This window comes from Lactuca sativa, chromosome 9 (genome assembly GCF_002870075.4).
Source record: "Lactuca sativa cultivar Salinas chromosome 9, Lsat_Salinas_v11, whole genome shotgun sequence".
In the NCBI taxonomy this organism is placed as follows: Eukaryota; Viridiplantae; Streptophyta; class Magnoliopsida; order Asterales; family Asteraceae; genus Lactuca; species Lactuca sativa.
In genome coordinates this window covers 76,360,380-76,381,039 of record NC_056631.2, presented here as the reverse complement: position 1 = coordinate 76,381,039, position 20,660 = coordinate 76,360,380, and the positions used below count along the sequence as shown (strand labels likewise).

Sequence of the window (20,660 nt, the reverse complement as noted above, 5' to 3'; positions counted from 1 at the left end):
CATATAGGTGAAATAAAGAAGCTTAGTCCTGGTGTATATGAGTATTTGATGTCCAAACATCCTAGAACTTGGTGCAGAGCTTTCTTTACTCCAGGGTTTGCATGTGAAGCAGTTTAGAATGGAATCTCATAATTCTTTAACTCCATCATAATAGAAGCTAGGAAAAAACCTTTGATAACAATGCTTGAGGAAATAATAATCTACATAATGGTTAGGTTTGCTCACATGACTGATAAGTGTAACAAATGGAAGTCCAATGTGTGCCCAAATGTGTTGAAAAAAATGAACCTTTTTGGGAAGTATATGAAGTATGTATTATTTAGCCAATTGCATTTGTATTTTATAAATCAATGCTCTTATGTTAATGTTTTTAAATCTATGTGCTAATTTCAGTTTTTGGATGGTTATTCATAGCCAAGGTTCGGTGTTTGAAGCTAGGTTCAATTATAAAAGTTTCAAGGTAGACTTGGAGGCCAGGACTTGCACATGCAGGCTTTGGGATCTTTCTGGAATCCCTTGTGTTCATGCAAATGCTGTGTCGCACCCCAAAACCACGAACAGCGGAAACGTTCAGGGGTGGAGGACGTCATGTACAGTATCACAATAGTGTAATATAATAAACAAGCAACAACATCATCCATTGCATTATAAGTAGAGTTTCAATACATGTGTGTTCTTTCATAATGTACATCAATAAAATGAATAATCAAAATAAGGCGAGTCTTGTCTGTGCTCCATCTTCTCAAAAACCTGACCACCGCACCTGTCTAACTGATGACCTGAGAATACGAGTTATTTTGAAAGCGAGTATCAGCTTTAAAGCTGGTGAATTCATAAGTATTTACATGATATTGTCCTGTTTTGGAATGTTGTTAAGAATGTCATATAAATCCTTAAATAGAACAGTTGATATAAGTATGAAATGCGATCTTCTACCAAGACCCGAATGTTTTGTTATGACCAAGTAAAATGATAGGTTTTCCCTTCTATTGTCTAGTACTAAGAGTACTCAGTCTAACTCATTGTTTATGTGAATATATCACAAAATAAAGTAAAATAGGAAAATGATATGATAGTCTTCTACCAAGACCCTAATGTTCTGTAAGAAAATTGATAGTTTTCCTTTCTATCGACTAGTACTAAGAATACTTAGTCTAACTCATCGTTTATGTGAATATCTCACAAAATAAAGTAAAATAGGAAAATGATATGCTAGTCTTCTACCAAGACCCTAATGTTCTGTTATGACTAAGTAGTCTTCTACCAAGACTCGAATGTTCTGTTATGACTAAGTAGTCTTCTACCAAGACTTGAATGTTCTGTTATGGCTAAGTAGTCTTCTACCAAGACTCGAATGTTCTGTAAGTAATATGATAGTTTTTCCTTTCTATTGACTAGTACTAGAGTACTTAGTCTAACTCATCGTTTAAGTGAAAGTATCACAAAATAAAGTAAACAGGAAAAATATAATCATGTAAGTGTTATTATCTTGGGTTACCAGGAAAAACACGACATCGCCGAAGCGAAAGATAGACCCTATGGACATCCGAAGAGTGTCCCCTCATCCTCTGTAGCGGCAGCAGGGTAGAGGGAGGGTTAGTCCCCGTATCGATCTCTTAATACAGATCGTCAACCTAATGATCCTCCGAAGATTCACATCTCATCCACTGTTGCAACAGTGGACAGAGGGATGGTTAGTCCCGTCACTAACTACTAAATAAGTGACAACCTTAGACATCCGTAGACGTTCATCGACCACTGGTGCTAATCAGTGGGATTCGGAATGGTAAGTCCCGCCGAATTATCCCATTGAACTGGGGTAGGAAAGATAATTTACACAGTAAATACTAATAAATCATCCTGGTAATTCTAAGTACAAGTATCCAGGTAAGTAAATACAGGATAATGTACCTAAGTAACAGTCTTCTTGTATGGTATTCATGTAAGTGTGTTCATGTAACAGGTAAGTATATGTAAACATATTCATGTATCAGGTAATCCTAAGTAAGTGTACTCATGTATCATGTAAGGTATTGGTATAGACTCATGTATGAACTGACTCTTGTGTGATCCCTTGTAGTAGTAATAATGTTTGATATCTTCTAACTATCCCTATGATAATTAACTAGAAAGTAATTGGTTGTTTACGTAGGTTTAGGCACTCTTGCTACCCAAGAGTATTGGCAACTAAATGAAGGGTGAAAACTATAATCTCTAACATATATATGAACATATGTGCATAAGTATAGTTTGATTCAAGAAGGTAAAATAATGGTTTTGCAAGATATCTAGGAATTTTGAACAATAATTAAGAATGACTTGATGTCATTTTAATAAACATTTCAAAACTAATACTTTTGTTATCAAGGTATTTTAAGATAGAAAACCACTTCATGTGTCACCTTTTGAAATCTGTGAAACCTACTGAGTGAAAACACAGTTATAAAATACATAAGATTTATTTAATAACATACTGTTTTCTACTTGTATTCCCCCCCCCCCCCATTAAAACATTTAAAATCATTTAAAACATTGATTAAGGGGTATGAACTCACCTGCAGTAAGTGACTGGAATTGAACGGACTGTTATCGTACGGAAGGATCGGACAAGTGCTTGGTGTCAAGTGAAGACTTAGACACACACAATGATCCTAATTACATATGAAAACATATGTATATAAATAATTAGTGATTAAAACACTAATTATACAAGTATAAACATTTAAACGCGAGGAAAACACTTTTGGTCAAGTGCTAGGAGGCTAATGGGTTGCAACAAAGGAGTGCAATGACCCTATTTGGAGTTTAAGGTCTAATGACCATAATCATTGGAGTTTATGGCCCAGGGGAATAAGCTCCTGAAACTCTCAACCAAGGCCTAAATGGAGCTTAGAATTATCACAACTCTAGTGGGGAATTGTTTCAAGGCTTAAACAAGTTTTTGGGTACCATATTGACTCCTTTGGGGAGTTTACGGCCCATAGACCATATTCCCTTGGAGTTTATGGCCGTAAACTCCCTTGGGAGGGTTCTTATGATGTTTTCAAGTCTCAAACATTTCTAGGAACTAAACTAGGCTTTGGTACTTGTCTTTAGAAGAGTTTATGGCACATTTGGCACCATTTTTATGGAGTTTACGACCCTAGAACCTTTTGGGCCGTAAACTCCCTCACTCATGGGGTTCTAAATGTTTTGACTAGTCCATAACTTATTTAGGTACATGCCCAAATTGTTTCATGGCTCAAGGAAGGTGTTAGGGTGTCCTTTGACCCCTTTATAGGAGTTTACGGCCCAAGAACCACTCTTGGCCGTAAACTCTTCAACACTTGTGTTTTCCTTATGTTTTCTAGGTACTAAACACTTTAGGGTATTAGTCTAAAATAGTGTCCAAGCCTTAGGTGCCTTAAAAGCACCATTTGAGCAACTTACATGGGAGTTTACGGCCTAAGCTATTCTTGGGCCGTGAACTCCTAACTTGGGTGTTTCTTGGTTGATTTCTTGTCTCACATGTACATACATATTATCCTTAACTAGTTGCCTAACAAGGAAATGGGACTAGGTGGCCTTTTAAGCTTGATTTTGGAGTTTACTCCCCATGAACGTTCTTGGGCGGTAAACTCCCAGATCTCATGTATTTGACATACAATCTATGTTAATAAGCATAAAACAAGCATTAAAACACAACTAGAGAAGTGTACTCACGATTTGGGATGAAAACTCGAAGATCCGTGAGAGGGAATTTGGCTTTTCTCTAATTGGAATTCAACTAATGAATCAATTTGGTTCAGAATTCTATTTATAGTCCTGAGATTTTTGGCAGAAAATATTTTTATTCTCGGAATGGATTCTAATGTCCCAGAGTATTGGATTTACAGTGTTGCACAAAACCCTAGTGCATCCACTCTCCTAATATCTCCTTAGATGTACAATCCTGAAAACTGCCAAACTTATACTCGAAATTTGAGTTTTCACTGTAACTGCTCTACTTCTATTGGCTTGATATGGTTTGTTCAGAATTGAAATTTCGGGTTGTCACATGTTGCCATTAACTATATCTATAAGACAGTTGATGGATATGTTAATGAATGCTTCTCAAAAGACAGGTTTATTGAATGTTACCAAAGTAACATAATGTCTGTCAATGGGAGCAATTTATGGGAACAAACTCCCTTCCAAAAGCCTTTGCCACCAATAGCTAGAAGAATGCCAAGAAGACCTGCCTCCAAAAGGTGAAGGTATTCAAGTGAAAAAGAGACCAAGTTTGCTACTACAAGAGTTAAAGTATCCAGAACTGTGAGGTGTGGTAATTGCTTTGAATTTGGACATAACCAACAAAGCTGCACAAGTGAAACAAAGCCAAGAGTTCCACATGTACCCAAAAAATTGGTAGGCCAAGAAAAAACCAAGAGGAACATGAAAGTGCAACAACTGAAACTCCAATCAATCAAAATGTGGATCCCAATCAAGCATCTGGTTCTAGGAGAAAGACTAGAAGGAGGAGTACAAAAACCAATAATGAGCCAAATCAAGCAACTGCTCAAAGGAGAAAAATAAATAGTAGAAGGGGTGGAGGTAGAGCTGGAGGTAAGGGGAAAAACGTGTGGATGAGGGACAAGTTCAGATTGAGGGACAAAAACTTGTTGGTGAAGGGAAAAATCAGGAAAATGGACAACAAGAGGTTGATGAGGGTATGGTCAGTCAAGTTATAGATGAAGTTGTTGAGGGAAAATCTAAGTCATGAAAGCTGAGTGAAACTCTTGATGATGTTGAGGATGGTATAAATGAAATTCTTAGAGACATTCAAGAGGAAGAACATGTGTTTCTAGAAGGTAATGCAGATGATGTTATACCTGAGAAAATCCAAGTGAATGAAGAAGATGTAGCCATGCTACTAGAGTCAGGATATAGCGTTGGTGAAATTAAAGGGAGTAAAAGGATAGTAATGTCATTAGATGACATGGCACCTGTTGAACTGGTAATTGAGTCTCTATTTATTCTACTTAAATTCAATTTTATTCTATTTGTCCCATATTTTAATTACATGTCATATATTGCCTTAACATGAATTAGAAGATCAAGAAGGGCATCCAGATGATGTTGAGGTGTTTGATGATGATGAAGTTGATGATGGAGGAGTTGATGCAGGGGGGAAGCATGGAGTGAAGGTGATGATGAGGGAGTGGTTGTAGCTAATAATCATGTAGTGGATGAGGTACAAGTGGAAGCATGGATTGAAGCTGCTATTGAGGGAGTGGATGATAGAGTCAATAACTTGTCAAACCTGTCTACCAAACCTGTGCATAGGAAAAGGAAACCTTTTGAGAGGATATTGAAGCTAAAGTTGAAGAAGACTGTGTATGAAAAAAATGGTAGTGGTTCCAGTGCTACCAAACTTGTCAAGTTGGATTAGTGGGTAGTGATTATGAAAAGGGGTGAAGTAGGGTGTTAATCATTGGCATATGATGCCTTCTTTTTGTATATCTTTTGTTATTCTTGGTTTTTGCAGCATACATCCAATTGTTATATGTGTTGCCTTATATGTTGCCTTGATAGGCTTTTTGGCACAATTGGATGATTGCTACATGAAACATTATATGAAACTTTATGTAATGCATGCCCCTTTTCTTTGAAATATGGTTTATGGTACTATTATTTGATTATAGCGTCTTACAATAGGTTTGGTTAATTGCATCTTAGGTGTGGATTATAACATCTGATATTTGGTTTTTTATGCTTTATAGCATCATACTTTGGTATGGATTAAAACATCTTAATTTTGTATGAATTATATCATCTGAATTGCCCTATGTCATGACATTATTCAATGCCTAAACTGCCCTCTATTGATATTATTCAATGCATATTATTCACTGCCTAAAGTGGGTTACCAATTACAACTTTGCACATACCAAATTAGAAAGACTACAAAAAGGATTATCATTACATTATCATTGCCTGAATTATAGTGATTCCAGTTCAAAACACAACTTCATTACATTACCAACCACATTGCAAAAGTACAATACCTAAATTACATTTTTAGGACAACAATTACAAGCATTATTGCATTAAACAATAACAACCCTACAACAATCTTCATCAAACCCATCAATTCATCTTCTTGCTGGATAGATTTGTTCCCACATTCATCCATCCAGTTGAATAAACGACACCTTGAAGACTCCTAGAAAATAAAAGGGAGAAAAACGCGTAATCAAAACCCTAAAACCCTGCTAATAGTAATCATTTCAATTTAACACAAAAATTACAAAATACCTTGAAATTAGGGCATCCCCAAAATTTTCTACCAGGGTTATCTGGTGTTCTTGACACTGCTACGTAGCACACATCACCACAATAACATTTAACAAGTTTCGTTCTGCATGAAGTTGTTGAGATTGAAGACGATGCAGCCATTGGTGCATGAAGATGCTCTGATTAAAGCTACGTAAATGAGGGAGAAGGGCTACGTAAATAAGGGAGGGGGGACGGAATTCGTTGGGATTCCCTTTTTTATAAGGGTATTTCTTTAACAGGTTGGATGTCACCGGATGACCGACTCCAAACCTGCTATATGGCGTTTTTTTGACAAAAAGAGCCCAAATGTTGGGCATTAACGCACCAAAATTCGTCGCAGGGACTAAACCGAACAAACTTTGAAAACTTAGGGACTTTTAAGTCAAAAGCCCTTATTTTTAATTAGCAGATGAACATGATTTTTTTTATTTACTTTAGGTAAAATTTATGATAGACAACCATTTTTGAGTTTAATTGTCAAAAAGAAATGTTGATTTTGTCAAGTGTCATAATCGTGCTATTAATTAGAATGTTAAATAGAAAAAATTAAAAAAAATTAAAAAAAAAAAAAAAAAAAAAAAAAAAACTTGTTATAATTATATATCGGTATGACAGTAAATAATAATTAATTCAAATGAATCATATACAAATCGGTACAATATTCAAATCCATAATTATCTATATATCTATATATCGAGAATTATCTATCTAAAGATTTAGATCAAATCCAAATGATGTATATATTTTCATATTTCTTACTTAAGAATGGTACCATGTAAAGAAGAATGTGCATCATGTTTTAATTAATCATTGAAAATATTTCTTATTTGGTTTCTATGTCCTTGTTCTCTAGGTAATTGTTAAAAATAATATTTTCAATATAACTTAAAGATCAAGATTTATCATTGTCAAGATGAAAAGGCCTGGAATCCATAAGATAGTGTGCGTTGGGTAATGGTACAAAATGGAACGAGACTGATCAAACTAGGATTGAACCGGACAAAACTGAGTTTAAAATTACCAAATTTCCCTACAAGGTTATGAATTTCTCTAATCCTTTTATACGGCTACAAAGAATCCAACACCCTAAAAAAATTAAAGTGCTAGGTAAAAGATGGAATTTGGAGATTCTTTGCTACCAAATTAATGAATTATATAAACCCTCCTTCACTAGACCAAGGGCGTATTTGGCAAAATAGATGTTAGCTGAAAGCGGGTAGCAGTTAGCTGGTAGCGGGAAGCAGTAGCTTTTATTTGTCATATGAATGTTTGGCAAAAGTAGCTGGAAGCTTTTGAAATATATAAAATTACATAAAATGACAATTAATTAAAAATTAAAAAAAATATACAAATATATTTTTAAGGATAATTATGAAAATTGATTTCAAAAGCTCCGAAGCGTTTTGTTAAAAGCTACATGAAGTAGCTTTTAGAATCGGAACATTTGTTAAAACTAAAAGTTAAACGCTCGTACCGCCAAACGAAGCTTTTTGCTTAAACTAGAGCGTTTTGTCAAAAGCTAAAAGCTAGAAGCTCCAAAACGCTTCCAAAAGTTCCGTGACAAACACGCCCCAAATCCAGTTAGCTCTCTCTCTCTCTCTTCAAAACCATTTCGTTAAAACGAAAGCTCCATTATTTACAACCCCTTCTTGGAGTTGGAAATCAAGATTCGATTGGGCTTGTGGTAATGAGAAGGCCATGAGACCTAATGCCTACACTTTGAGATCCTTAAAACAATATTAAGATAATCATAAATCTCGATTCCATTAAGTTCATCAAAGGGATTGCAACTCTCCTTTCATCTCTCTAATCCCAAAAGTTTGTGATCCTCTCTCCCTTAGAGATTACTGGCCTTATTACTCTTTATTGGTTGCATGTTCGAAGTCATGTCTAAAAAGCTTTTAACTAATCGCTTCAAGGTCAAATATTTATACCCTATTGTTTTCAGAAAAAACATTGTTGAGTGTTGGCATTCCTATTATTACAAAGTAGAGAGTTGAATTTATTTTTTGACTCTTTCCTTAAACTTTGTGATGGGAGTTGATGACAACAACAAAAAGATAAAGGTCGCTTTGGCATAACAAAATTTCCATCATTCTCACCACAAAGAACATAGTACAGACAAAAATTAAATCCACTATTCTGATAAACTATTAAAAGTCACAAAAACGAAACCAAATCCACAAACCTAAAATCACAAACCCCATAGAGAGTTTCATTACATTTGGTGTAAACAAGAAACATTAATCTATTAAGCTGCAGTCTTTTGTTTCTTTGGGACACGATAGGCTCCAACAACACAAGCATGATCTCTCTCAAATGGCTCAAGTGTCACCTGCTCCATTGGCTTAAACTGCTCAGCTTGAAGCTTCTTCACCTCAGAAGCAAACACAGCTTCAGCAGGAACTGTTGAGTCAATGCAGTTTGCCTACACCATTCAAATTAATCAACTACTTACTCAAAAACTAAATTAAGTTGAAATAACTAAAAAAATATAGAAAACATACCTTGATAGAGATAACAAAATAGCCTCCAGATTTCAGGAAATAAGAAGCATTCAGTGCTAGAATTCTTGCCTGTTTTTACAAAAAAGACATAAATAAATAAATAAGTAGTGATGTTTGAATAAATAATAATCATGAGGATATACTAGAGTTACAGAATTCGTTACCAATTATAAAAATTAGGCAGAAGATATGAAGAAATTAAAATTAATATTTCATCATGGAAGCATCAGAAACTCGATTTTGCATCACTCATGACGTCTTGAAGGGGAATCCGAGTAAATTCATCATGCACTTGAAAGTCAAAGTGACTTCCATTTAAAGAACTAGTTTAATAATAAACACAAAGTCTAAAAAGTAATCTTTAAAGTCGACAGCAAAAAACATTGAAAATATAAATATAGAAATCAATAGATGCATCAGAAACTCGGTTTTGCATCATCCAAGATGTCCTGAAGGGGAATCCGAGTAAGCTCATCATATGCTACATTGTAACTCAAAAAGGAAAACAAAACATATATCTTTAAAAACTAACTGAAAAACACATTTTAGCAAGTTGAAAAATCTTTAGAAACTGGAGAAATACAAAGCAAAACAGAAAATGTTTTCATGTTTTTCAAAAAGGTTAAAGATTAATGTGATGCAACTTGAAAAGATTTCTTATTTAATCAACCTATAACAATGTAACATTAATGTGGTCTTAATAGGTGTAAAAGCAAACCTGATCAGGTTGAGCAACATCAGAAAATATGACATCAACCATGCCAACAAGCATCCTGTACTTGGCTGGATGTCTTGCATCCTCAATAATAGGAATCACATTCGTACGCTTCTTAGCCATGTTCACCAAATCTCTACCACTTCTGTGAGAAAACTCAACAGCATACACAACTCCAGTCTGTTGATCAAACAAAAACAAGTAAATAACACAATAATGGTGACTGTTAATATATGAAATGACTCAAAGTGAATCGAAAATTACTTACAGGTCCAACAAGATCAGAGACATGAGAGACGGTGGTTCCTGATGCAGCTCCCAAGTATAGCACCTTTGATCCAGGTTTCTAAACCAGATAAAAAAGAGAAATGTCAACACAAAAATAGCATTATAGATCTCTGAGAAATTGATTATGAAGTAAACTTACCATCCAGATGTTGTCAACTCCACCAAGAACAGCAGCAGCCAACTTTGATCTAAACGGATTCCATACTCTGTATTCAACCTTTGTCCCATCTTCGTTCTGATGAGAAGAAATCGATGCATGTCAAAATGAATAATATATGCGCTAAATTGAACAGTTTAAATAGTCGGTGGTGCTCTGTTGTAATACCTGAACAGAGATCCTCTTTTCATTGTATACAGCTTCTCCAGGAACCATGTTTTTGGTGCAAAGAGCATCTTCTTTGCCCTTGGCGATGAACACGCCTTCGTGTCTATGTGGCTCAACTACAACCTTGCTTCCTCCCTTCATTCCACCGCCTCTACCACCACGACCTCCACCACGGCCTCTGCCGCCACCTCTTCCACCTCCGCGAGCCATATCACCACCTCTTCCTCCACCAAATCCTCCTCTTCCCCTTCCTCCTCTACCGCTTCCATCTCCACGGCCGCCGCTACGACCGCCGCTGAAACCTCCACCACCACGTCCTCCACTGAAACCTCCACCTCCACGTCCTGTAAATCAAACAGCAACAAATTAGTTAACTGAAAAATAAAGATAAATAACTGAATTGGATGTAGAAGAACATACCTCCTCTCATTGGTGCCCTCATACTTGCTGAAGGCGTTTTTTGTGTTAGAGAAAATTTCTAGGGTTTATGGGGTGGATGGGAAAGCAGAGCGGCGAATTGGGTATTTTATAAGGACAGGGTTTAGGGTTTTTGTTTATTAAAGAATTTTTAATATATTTTGTTTGTTTGTTAATTGGGCTACGCCCAAACACAGGCGAATGTGGGCCAGTTATGTTGTATTAGCCCAACTCACTTTCAAAGAACATTATTGTTTTTTGTAAATCGTATTTAATTTGTGGATATACATGATCGCTAGTAATAGTATCTACGAATTTTTCTTTCACAAAATATTTTCTAAAATCTATTAAAATGAGGAAAGTTAGAAACATTACTAAACATAATCAACTCACATACAATTTATATCAGTGGCGGATTCATAAAAAAAATCAAGAGTTGTATAAACTTTTTAGGGTTTGCATTAGTAGAAAAAAAATCATTTATGAAGACAGTCTTCATCACAAAATTGTCAATAAACCGAAGAATTTACACTAAATTCACAATTATCAGACTTTGTGATGGATTGCCAACGGATTCATGATGGATTTGTGAGGGATTTATGGATTTGTGACGGATTTGTGACAGCTTTTGATGAATTTTCACTAAATTTACATTTGATAGAAAAAATTGAAGGGTAGTCCATGCAACAAAGTAAATCCGCCCCTGATTTATATAGTTTGTTACTCTAGAATGCCAACATATAAAATGTGATTTATAAAGCTATAAGCAAAGTTTAAGAAAATTAACAAACTCAATGTTACTATGATCTATCGTCAAAGTTGATTGTTATACGTTAACAAACTACAATGTTCACTTAAAACATTTGTAGTACAGTTAACAAAGTACAATTTGACCATTTGGGGTGTGTGGAAGATATGATGAATAATTTATTGACTCATGTTCAAATTTTGGCACGACTTAACCCATGTGGTCATGGAGGTTTGCATACAATAACTCTGGGACATGAGACATAGCCTCATGTTTGCAGCGGGGGTATTAATCGGTGCATGAAAGTTGGCTCGGAAACTCTCATTAGGGAAGTTATCTTTCCAAAAAAATTACAACTTTAACATGTATGGACTTACTTTCATGGACTCATCTTAGGAATCAATAATGATAGTTTTTTTTCAACCCTCTATCATGAACATATCCTACTTTCATAATATTTAACCAATGGATATTAAAATAAGTAAAGATTCGGAACCCAAACCAAACTAGCATTGATCATTGAATAAGTTTCTTCGGCTTGAGTCAGATTAAATCCAATACATAACTGTAAAATCAAGCAGATGGAGAGATACACATATGGACAAAAATAATGATTGTTTGATGAAGACAAAGATGGGACTAATGTGGTATTTGTTTTGTTGAAAAATATTTTTTTTCGTCATTTATGGTTACGCAAAAGTAGACATATATTAAAAAAATAATGTTTTTTAGAAGAAAAAGGACATAAAACATATGTTCATCCTCTTTTTGCATAATATATAAAAAAATAAATAATAACTTCTAAACTTGTCAGAATTTTCTTACGGTGGAGTCTTCATCGTAACTTTTTGATATGTCTCAAATTTCATCTAAAATTTATTATGGCCTAAGACTGAACGAAGTGTGACTCGTTAAAGACTCGCTATCGTCGCTATGGGGGTTGGAACACCACCCTTAGCGGTCACGCAGGGGGGGCACTAATACTTAATCGTCGATTTCTTCGTGAGAAGAAAGAGAACAGATGCAGGGCTTCTTATTGGTTGAACAATGTTGGAGTGGATTGTAATTCAATTTCATTTGACCGAATATTCCACCTGCCTTATCCAATTCAATTGCATTTACCATCCAATTTAATTTTACTTTTAATTTTCACCAACTCCCTCAAATAATTAAACAAAAAAAACGTTTTAAATAATATATATATATATATATATATATATATATATATATATATATATATATATCTTCAACTACCATTCAATTAATATAAATCAAACCACACTCAACAATTAACGCACACAAAATATTATCTCTCTCACAAAATCTTTCAATTCACCAAAGAAAAATGTCTTCATCTCAAACAAATAAAACCCCAAGAACCAACAAAATGAAAGTTTCAAACCTTCCACCTCCAAACACTCAATCATTAAACATTCCATCCCCAAACCTTCCATCATCATCATGTTATCGAACATCATTTGATCAACCAATTCACTATCTCACTAGCTATTACTTTCCTACAATGGCTCCGCAAATGTTTCCATTTAATCCGTTCTCTTCTCAACCAATGAGATTTTACCACAACCAATCTAAACCAACACCTCATCCGAATGTGGATCTAGATCTGTTTGAAAAGGTTCAAGAAAGTCAATTATTTTCTCAACCTCAACCGCAAACTAACTTTCAATCCCAACCACACTGCCTACCCAACGAGTCAACCAATTCTTCCGATGAATGCCCCATTGAAGATCCCGTTTAAGAATCTTTTCAATAGCCCGAAGTCGAACCAGAAGCACAGAAAAAGGAAAAAGGGAGGGATCAATGTAGAGGGTGGAGGGATGATGAATAGAGGGCACTGGCTCAATCATGGCTAGATGTGTCGAGGATCTGATCCACGGAAACAACCAAGACTCAATAACCTTCAAAGCAAAAGTTTGGCTTAATTTTTGTCAACTCATGAAAAGGAAGTACTGCAATCTTGATTCACTTTACTCGAAATGGATAACCGCCAACCGAGCAACAATGGAGTTCAACGGTATCTACCTGAACGCAATCTGCAACCCCCAAAGTGGTGTAACTGAGGTGGATGTCATGGCTAAAGTTCGTCAAATTTACAAGGCGAAAGTCGGAAGAGCTTTTTCCAGTGAGTATTTTTGGGGTTTTGTGAAAGGCAATCGAAAATGGATAGATCTGAAAAGTCCTGATAATCACGTGGGAATGTCCAAAAGAAGCAAAACTTTGGAGTCAACCCACAGTCAATCTTCTGATGCGCGTATCAGAGATATTAACCTCAACAGTGATGAGCCATATGAAGTTCCAACTCTTCCTATGGGATGAGACAAAGCAAAAAGAAACCTGAAAGGAGCACAAATTTCATCAACTGAAGTGGAGGAGATAAAAAGCGGCATCAAAGGGTTGGACGATAAGCTTGAGGGTTTTTTGGAATTGGGAAAGATAAAAGAAAGGAATCGTGTGATAAAAGAAAGGAACTTTGCGTTAAAGCTTTTATTAACTAGAGAGACAACTTGTCTGAGTAGGATTGTAACACCCGGGTCTGGTGCACATTATTTCTATGGAGTTAAAAGTTTTTGATTTTGGCATTTCTCACTACGTGAGGAATGCTTACTCACGTTGTGAGGAGTATTTTGGCTTGTGCGTCATTTTGAGGCTCACGATGTGAGCAAATCCAATGCTCACGACGTGAGATCAATCTAAGGACCAAAACCCTAGTTTTCGATATTTAAAGAAAATAGGGGGCTATGGTTGTTCACCCTACGCCTCCCTCACACTCTAAGCCCCTAAGAACCCTGAGATTTATCATCCTTGAAGTTCTTAACCATTTTGGTGCCATTTATAGCTTGAAGAAGGAGATATGAAGAGGAAAAGAGTAATCTAGTGGTGTAGTGGACAAGTAGCAACATTATCATCACCTCTTCTTGTTGTTGGACCTTTTTAAGTATCAAAGATCCAAACTTTATTACATTTCATGGGTGCATCTAGGATTTTGTCCACCTTTCTTTATGTTTAAGCATGCTTTAGTGAAGTAAATCCATAAATTTAGCAACTTTATGGACTCTAAGAGTTCCTTAATCATCATATTGTTCAGATCTGGAAGTTGGTGAGGTATAAGAGGCATGCATGAAAGTTGGAAGCATATTTCTTCACTTTTGACCTAAAATGGGTTGGTTCATGCATGATGCAAGCATGGATATAAAGGAAGCATTTTCATGGACTATAGGAGTCCCCTTTAACTGTTAGATGAGATGGATCCAATGAATTAATGGAATAAGGACTGAAAATGGTGACTTTTAGGATCAGACTATGCACACGACGTGAGACCTAAGATCTTACAGCGTGAGGTTTGAATAATCCCTCGTTTCCTGTTAGGATCCTTGGAGCTCACGACGTGAGAATGAGTGCTCATGTCGTAATGTCAGCTCAAGTGATTTCTTTGACTAAGTTGGCTAGGTTGGGTCGAGTCGAATTAGATTCAGACCGAGTGGACTATCACGACGTGACCAAGGCCTGCTCACGACGTGAGGATGGATATTTGTCGTTAAAGGTTCATTAACCTTGACCTTGACCTAAGGTTGACCATGTTTGACTTAAGGGTATTTTGGAGCAGAGTATTGTTCGGCGATTCGTCGGACTGTGAGGTGAGTTTTCTTCACTGTACTTGTGGGTCGAAGGCACCAATGCCGGCCAACTAGGTTATGTATCCTGGTATACCGGATGTTGTTATGATGTGGTGATCTGTTAGATATGTGCCATGGTATATAGGATGTTGTTATACGGTGATGATCTATAGATCTGCTTGTTTGTCTATTGACTGGTTATGTGTTATTTTGTTATGTATATGTCGACATGTTATGGTTTTGGGTCGAGACTTTACTATTATGTGCATGAGTCAATAGACCGGGGGTATTCCAACCCGATGGCTATGGACCCGAGGGTATTCCAATATGATAACTGAGTGGACCCATGATATATTGGTATTCTAGTTCGATGACCGGTTGGGCCGGGGGGTAATCCAGCCCAATGGTTGGGGACCTGTGGGTATTTCAGTTGTAACATCCGGTTTTCCAGGTATATTATTTTAATTATTTGATTTGAGAATCTTGGAGAGACTCGACGAGTTGACGCCTCAACTCGCTGAGTAGGGTCGTGACTTGTGACGCGTATTAATGAATGGACTCGACGAGTCTGTGAGTCGACTCGCCGAGTCAGCATTGTTGAGGGAAACCCTAATTTAGCGGGCATGAGGCCTATATAAAGGCACTTATAGCCTCCCTTTGGCGGCCACACTTCCCTGAGAAACCCTAAACGACCGTGGAGCTCATAGTGTGTGTGTGTGTGTGTGAGAGAGAGAGAGAGAGAGAGAGAGCTAATTTTGAGATCTTTGGTGCATTTTTGGAACGGAGAAGAGAGTTTTCAAGCAAGGAGTAAAGGAGGGGCATTGGATCTGCTAATACTCGTCCAGGAGCTTCTGTTAAAGGTATCAAGTTCGAACCTTTCCTTCTAATTAAGTAGATGGCATTTTTGGGAGATTAGGGCTCCTTTTTGTGTATATATTGGGACTTGAAAGGTTTGGGGTTCATGAGAAAGCTTGAAATCCAGATCTGGATTGTAGGAGACCCTTAACATCTTAAGGTTCAAGCTTTGTTCTGATTTGGTCAAGTCCTTGTGAGAAAAACCTTTGTTAAGGCATGATATTGGCATTTCTTGCCCAAGTTAGGGGTTAACTCGACAAGCTGGATCTTCCTGAGGTTACTGAGAAATGATGGGACTCGACGAGTCGCACAAGTGCACTCGGTGAGTCTGGTCAACTTTGGACTGTTGACTAGAGTTTAACTTCTATTGACTGTATGGTCTGGTCAATTGAGTAGTAAAAGTCAGGGAGGGGTAAAATGGTCTTTTACCCATTTAAGGGACTAAGAGTGTAGGAGAGATCAACGAATAGTGTAATTGAGTGTGAGGGGAGTATTGATTAGAAATATTATCCATGTGATAGGCGGAGGCTAGATCGAGGATTTCGAGCACGAGATTTTACTAGCTAGCTTACGAGGTGAGTCTTCTCACTATGCTTTACCTTGAGTGGTATTTATGTGTGACCAGAGGGTCTTATGTGCTTACTGGAGTTGTGCTTTATTTGTGTGATATATATTATGATGTATTATGTGAGGCTGAGACCGGACCGGAGGGTCTAACGAGCCATGGGACTGGAGGGTCCCAACCAGACGGGACCGGAGTGTCCAACGAATCGTGGGACTCGAGGGTCCCACTGAGACACATAGACTGGAGGTTCTTACAGTGTTATAGCCTCGAGTGGCTAATATGTTGAATGTGGTATTTCGGGGAACTCACTAAGCATTCGTACTTATCGTGTTATGTGAATATGTGTTTCAGGTACCTCTGAGGATCGCGGGAAGCCACCGACTTGATTGTACACACACACCTGAACTGAAGTTATATTTTTATGGATCTTGGTAGCGGTGAGCAAAAACCGCACTACAACTAAAATTAACCGCAAAACCCGCAACCGATAAACCGCAACCGCAATAAAAACCAATGGTGAGGTTTTCTGTTTTTCAAAAACTACAAATTTGCGGTGCGGTGTGGTTATTAGTTTTCAAAGACCGTGAAAAAACCGTACCGCACCGCATATATTATGTACAACTTTTTTATTAAATATTAAAAATAAGATAAGTTTAATGAATGAAAGATGAATAACATATTAGAAGACAAAAATGTTGGTTTTTTGTTATGTTTAACTTTGAAAAATGGTGAAATTAGACAATTTTAAGAAATTTATTGTTAATTACTATTGATTTGACGTTTTAAAGATATTAATTGTTTGTGATTTAAGTTAATTGTCTTATACCTCGTGTTTTTTTTATTACACGTACTATGTTTGAACTCTTAAAACCGTTTGAGCTCTAAACTGTGGTTAGAAATCACAGAAAATAATCGCACCAAATCCATGTGGTTAATAACCGCAACACAGGAAAAACAAAACCGCACTGCAAAAATAACCGCCTAACCATACTGCAAAAATAACCACACCAGGCGGTTTTGAAATGGATTAGCCGCATTTGCGGTTAGTGGTGAGGTTTTGGCTAATAAACGCACCAAACCACACCGCACTCACCCCTAGCATGAATGTAACAACGTAAAATTCAAAACAGATTTTCACTTTTAATAATGCAATTTCATTCATAAAATATTCCAATTCTCAATGTTTCACATAACAATTCCATAAAATCACTTCCCAAGATCAAACATATGAAACTCCGATAGTGTGTACTGGTCATGCCGGCGCCTTCCCGCGATCCTCACTGGTACTTGAAACACATCACACAAACACTGTAAGCACAAGGCTTAGTGAGTTCCCCAAAATACCACATACAACACATACGCCACTCGAGGCTACAATACAACCCTCCGGTCGACGTGTCTCAGCGGGACCCTCCAGTCCCGTAACTCGTTGGACCCTCTGGTCAGGTCATAGCTCGTTGGGCCCTTCGGCCCGATCTGTATCGTTGGACCCTTCGGTCCGGTCTATGTCGTTGGACCCTCCGGTCCGGTCTATACAATCATACAACATATATATATATATATATATATATATATATATATATATATATATATATATATCAAATTACACATAATCACATACATACACATAGCACACACATAGCACATAAGACCCTCCGGTCTACACAAATATACCACCTTAGGTAACGTATAGCGAGAAGACTCACCTCGGGTATCTCGGATAATCTCGCGCTCGAACACACTGATCTAGCCCCCGCCTAAACACATACAACATTCTCAAATAAATAAAGGCTCTCAAAGGCTAGCTTAAATCCACTCTACAATTCCACAGAAGGGTAAAAGACCATTTTACCCCTCCCTGACCTTAAAAGTCCAAGGTTGACCAAGACCCTAAAAGTCAACGGAAGTCAACAGAAGGCAGTACACGGTGCGTACCCTTCTCTGTACGCGGGGCGTACGCCGGCGAGTCACAAACGGGGTCTCAACCCCTTACGTTGCGCGTATTGAGAGTTACGCCCAGCGTAAGTCTCAGTTCAGCCTTTCCTTAGTTTTTGGTCTTAAACGGTTAAGACAAACATTCATCTCCCATATCTGACTCTTTCTAGACCTCTTATCCCATAAAGTCGGAACCTTTAAGCCTTTGCATGGCTGTAAAGGTCCCTACACTCTCTAACACTTTTCTTTCCTCCTCAAAAGGTCTAGATCACATGCATGGCTCAATATCCACGTCCAATATTGCATTTTTATGGACACACAACTCATTTTGTCCTGAATATATGGTAGATCTAGGCCAATGGAGACCACTTGCTCATAAAGTCTCCATTTTTGGACCAAAACCCTAGAAATTGGTCCAAGAAGCACACCACACAAAAGACAAGTCAAGATTTGAGCTTTTTACCTCAAGAAGAAGCTCCAACCTCTGAAAAGCTCGGATCTACTCTTGTCCCCAACTCCTAGGCTCCAAAATGGACTCTCCTTCTCTTCCACCACCTTGAAATGACACTTTGAAGCTTAGAACACCAGCACACTGAAATGGGGGCTGAGGTCAAGACCATAATGTTCCTTTTATAGTGCACAAGCCCCAAAATAGGGTTTACACCTGGGCTCGCTACGCCCCGCGTAACCATGGGTACGCCCAGCGTACCCAGGTGAGTCTGCGTCCAAAATTAAGCGTGCAAGTACGCGCAGTGTGCTCGTCAGTACACCCGGCGTACTCACAAGCCTAACAAATATTTTAAGGGCTCAACTTGACAACTTGGGAAAAGAAGAAGGGTTTAAGAGACACACCTAAATTCGGGGTGTTACAATTCTCCCCCACTAGAACCAGACTTTGCCCTCGAAGTCTCATGCCACAAACAACTCCGGATGCTGCTCCCGCATCTCTGACTCCGACTCCCAAGTCAGATCGGACCCTCTCCAATGTTGCCATTGGACCTGAACCAGAGGCACCTCATTGTTCCTCAAAATCTTGACCTTCCGATCCAAGACTGCGATCGGTCTCTCAACATAATTCAGGATCGCATCCACCTGAATATCCTCCAACGGTACCACTGCCGACTCGTCAGCAATACACTTCCTCAGTTGAGACACATGGAAGGTATCATGAATTTGGCTCAACTCTGCAGGTAGCTCCAAACGATATGCTACCCTGCCCACCCTCGCGGACACTCTGAATGGACCGATGTACTGGGGCCCTAGCTTGCCCCTCTTCCTGAACCGGATCACTCCTTTCCAAGGAGACACCTTCAGGAGTACAAAATCTCCGACCCGAAACTTGAGCTCGGATCATCGCCTATCCGCATAACTCTTCTGGTGACTCTGAGCTGTCAACAATCTCTGTCTGACCTGTTGTATCTGCTCAGTCATTTGAAGCACTAACTCAGTGCTACCCAACACTCGTTGCCCGACCTCTCCCCAACAGATAGGAGTACGATACCTCCGCCCATACAATTGTTGGATTAGTGTCTAAGGCTGTAACTATATTTTGTAAGTACTTGACCTGGTTGTGTATGGTCCTTTTGGGTTGCCTTCACCATAGCAACTTTGACAGGGTGATTTGTAAAAAGAGAAATATTATTATTAATATATTATGAGAGTAATATATTAAAGGAATAATAATATTATTTGATTGATATAAGTCATAAATTAATTAAGAATTAATTTGGTGACTTAGAGAGGTTAATTGAATAAAGGGGCATAAATTGTCAAATGTATGATAGTTGTGTTTTGGGCTATGTATCCTTATGGATATTAGGGTGGACGATTTTTAGGGTTAGGATATCTTAAAATCGTCCAAGCCTCATGTCTAGGAGGATCTTTGGATTGCTTAGGGCCTAAGTTATTCAATTAGGGTTAAGGGTGTAACCCTAGTAGCTCATAATATAAATAGACCCCATGGGTGAGGGAAATCGGACACTCTTGCAAGGAAGAAACCCTAGAGCCGATTTTCTCACCTCCTCTCTCTCTCAAGATCATCCTCTTGCTAGTTGGTGTTTGTAAGCCATTAGAGGAGTGACAATTGTGACTCTCAGCTCCAAGAACAAGAAGTTTCAAGCAATCAACTTAAGGTATTCTTCTAGATATAATTTCATATGTTATGATTCAATTGTTTACACTAGATCTAGAATTGTAAGCCTTGGATACATTGCATGTTCAATTAGAGAAACCTAGATCCAAACATTAGGGTTTGCATGTGCACATAGGAAAGTTCTTATGGCTCAAACCCATCAGTGGTATCAGAGCTTTGATTGATTTCTATTGAATTGATGCTTTGGTTGATTACTTTTGCTTGAAAAAATTCGATTTTTG

At 37.7% G+C, this 20,660-nt stretch overlaps 2 protein-coding genes and 2 non-coding genes across 4 annotated transcripts; all 4 read right to left on the bottom strand.

Annotated features, from left to right (window-relative positions):
• Positions 1-5,891: 5,891 nt before the first annotated feature.
• On the bottom strand, positions 5,892-6,417 carry LOC111918067 (uncharacterized). The gene is made up of 3 exons (XM_023913731.1): positions 6,277-6,417; positions 6,036-6,184; positions 5,892-5,922 (listed from the first exon to the last, which is right to left on the bottom strand). The coding sequence occupies exons 1-3, from the start codon at positions 6,415-6,417 to the stop codon at positions 5,892-5,894; spliced, it is 321 nt and encodes a 106-aa protein (XP_023769499.1).
• Positions 6,418-8,413: 1,996 nt separating this feature from the next.
• Positions 8,414-10,678, bottom strand: LOC111918045 (rRNA 2'-O-methyltransferase fibrillarin 1). Its single transcript, XM_023913705.3, has 7 exons — positions 10,553-10,678; positions 10,133-10,476; positions 9,947-10,042; positions 9,788-9,865; positions 9,523-9,699; positions 8,805-8,873; positions 8,414-8,725 (listed from the first exon to the last, which is right to left on the bottom strand). Exons 1-7 carry the CDS (start codon positions 10,572-10,574, stop codon positions 8,549-8,551), a joined length of 963 nt encoding a protein of 320 aa, XP_023769473.1. The 5' UTR covers positions 10,575-10,678; the 3' UTR covers positions 8,414-8,548.
• Positions 9,027-9,098, bottom strand: LOC111918077 (small nucleolar RNA snoR60). Its single transcript, XR_002859088.1, has one exon. It is a non-coding gene; the product is annotated as a small nucleolar RNA snoR60 (small nucleolar RNA).
• Positions 9,217-9,288, bottom strand: LOC111918076 (small nucleolar RNA snoR60). Its single transcript, XR_002859087.1, has one exon. It is a non-coding gene; the product is annotated as a small nucleolar RNA snoR60 (small nucleolar RNA).
• Positions 10,679-20,660: the final 9,982 nt, after the last annotated feature.

Bases quoted from the DNA above. Each gene is read 5' to 3' on its own strand.
- LOC111918067 (XM_023913731.1), bottom strand. From the start codon at position 6,417: ATGGCTGCATCGTCTTCAATCTCAACAACTTCATGCAGAACGAAACTT. The intron at 6,185-6,276 runs GTATTTTGTAAT...TTTATTTTCTAG, and splicing joins GGGGATGCCCTAATTTCAAG to GAGTCTTCAAGGTGTCGTTT. The intron at 5,923-6,035 runs GTAATTTAGGTA...TCCTTTTTGTAG, and splicing joins GTAATTGTTGTCCTAAAAAT to TCTTTCTAATTTGGTATGTG.
- LOC111918045 (XM_023913705.3), bottom strand. From the start codon at position 10,574: ATGAGGGCACCAATGAGAGGAG. The intron at 9,700-9,787 runs GTAAGTAATTTT...TTTGATCAACAG, and splicing joins TCTCTGATCTTGTTGGACCT to ACTGGAGTTGTGTATGCTGT. The intron at 8,726-8,804 runs GTATGTTTTCTA...TGAATGGTGTAG, and splicing joins ATTTTGTTATCTCTATCAAG to GCAAACTGCATTGACTCAAC.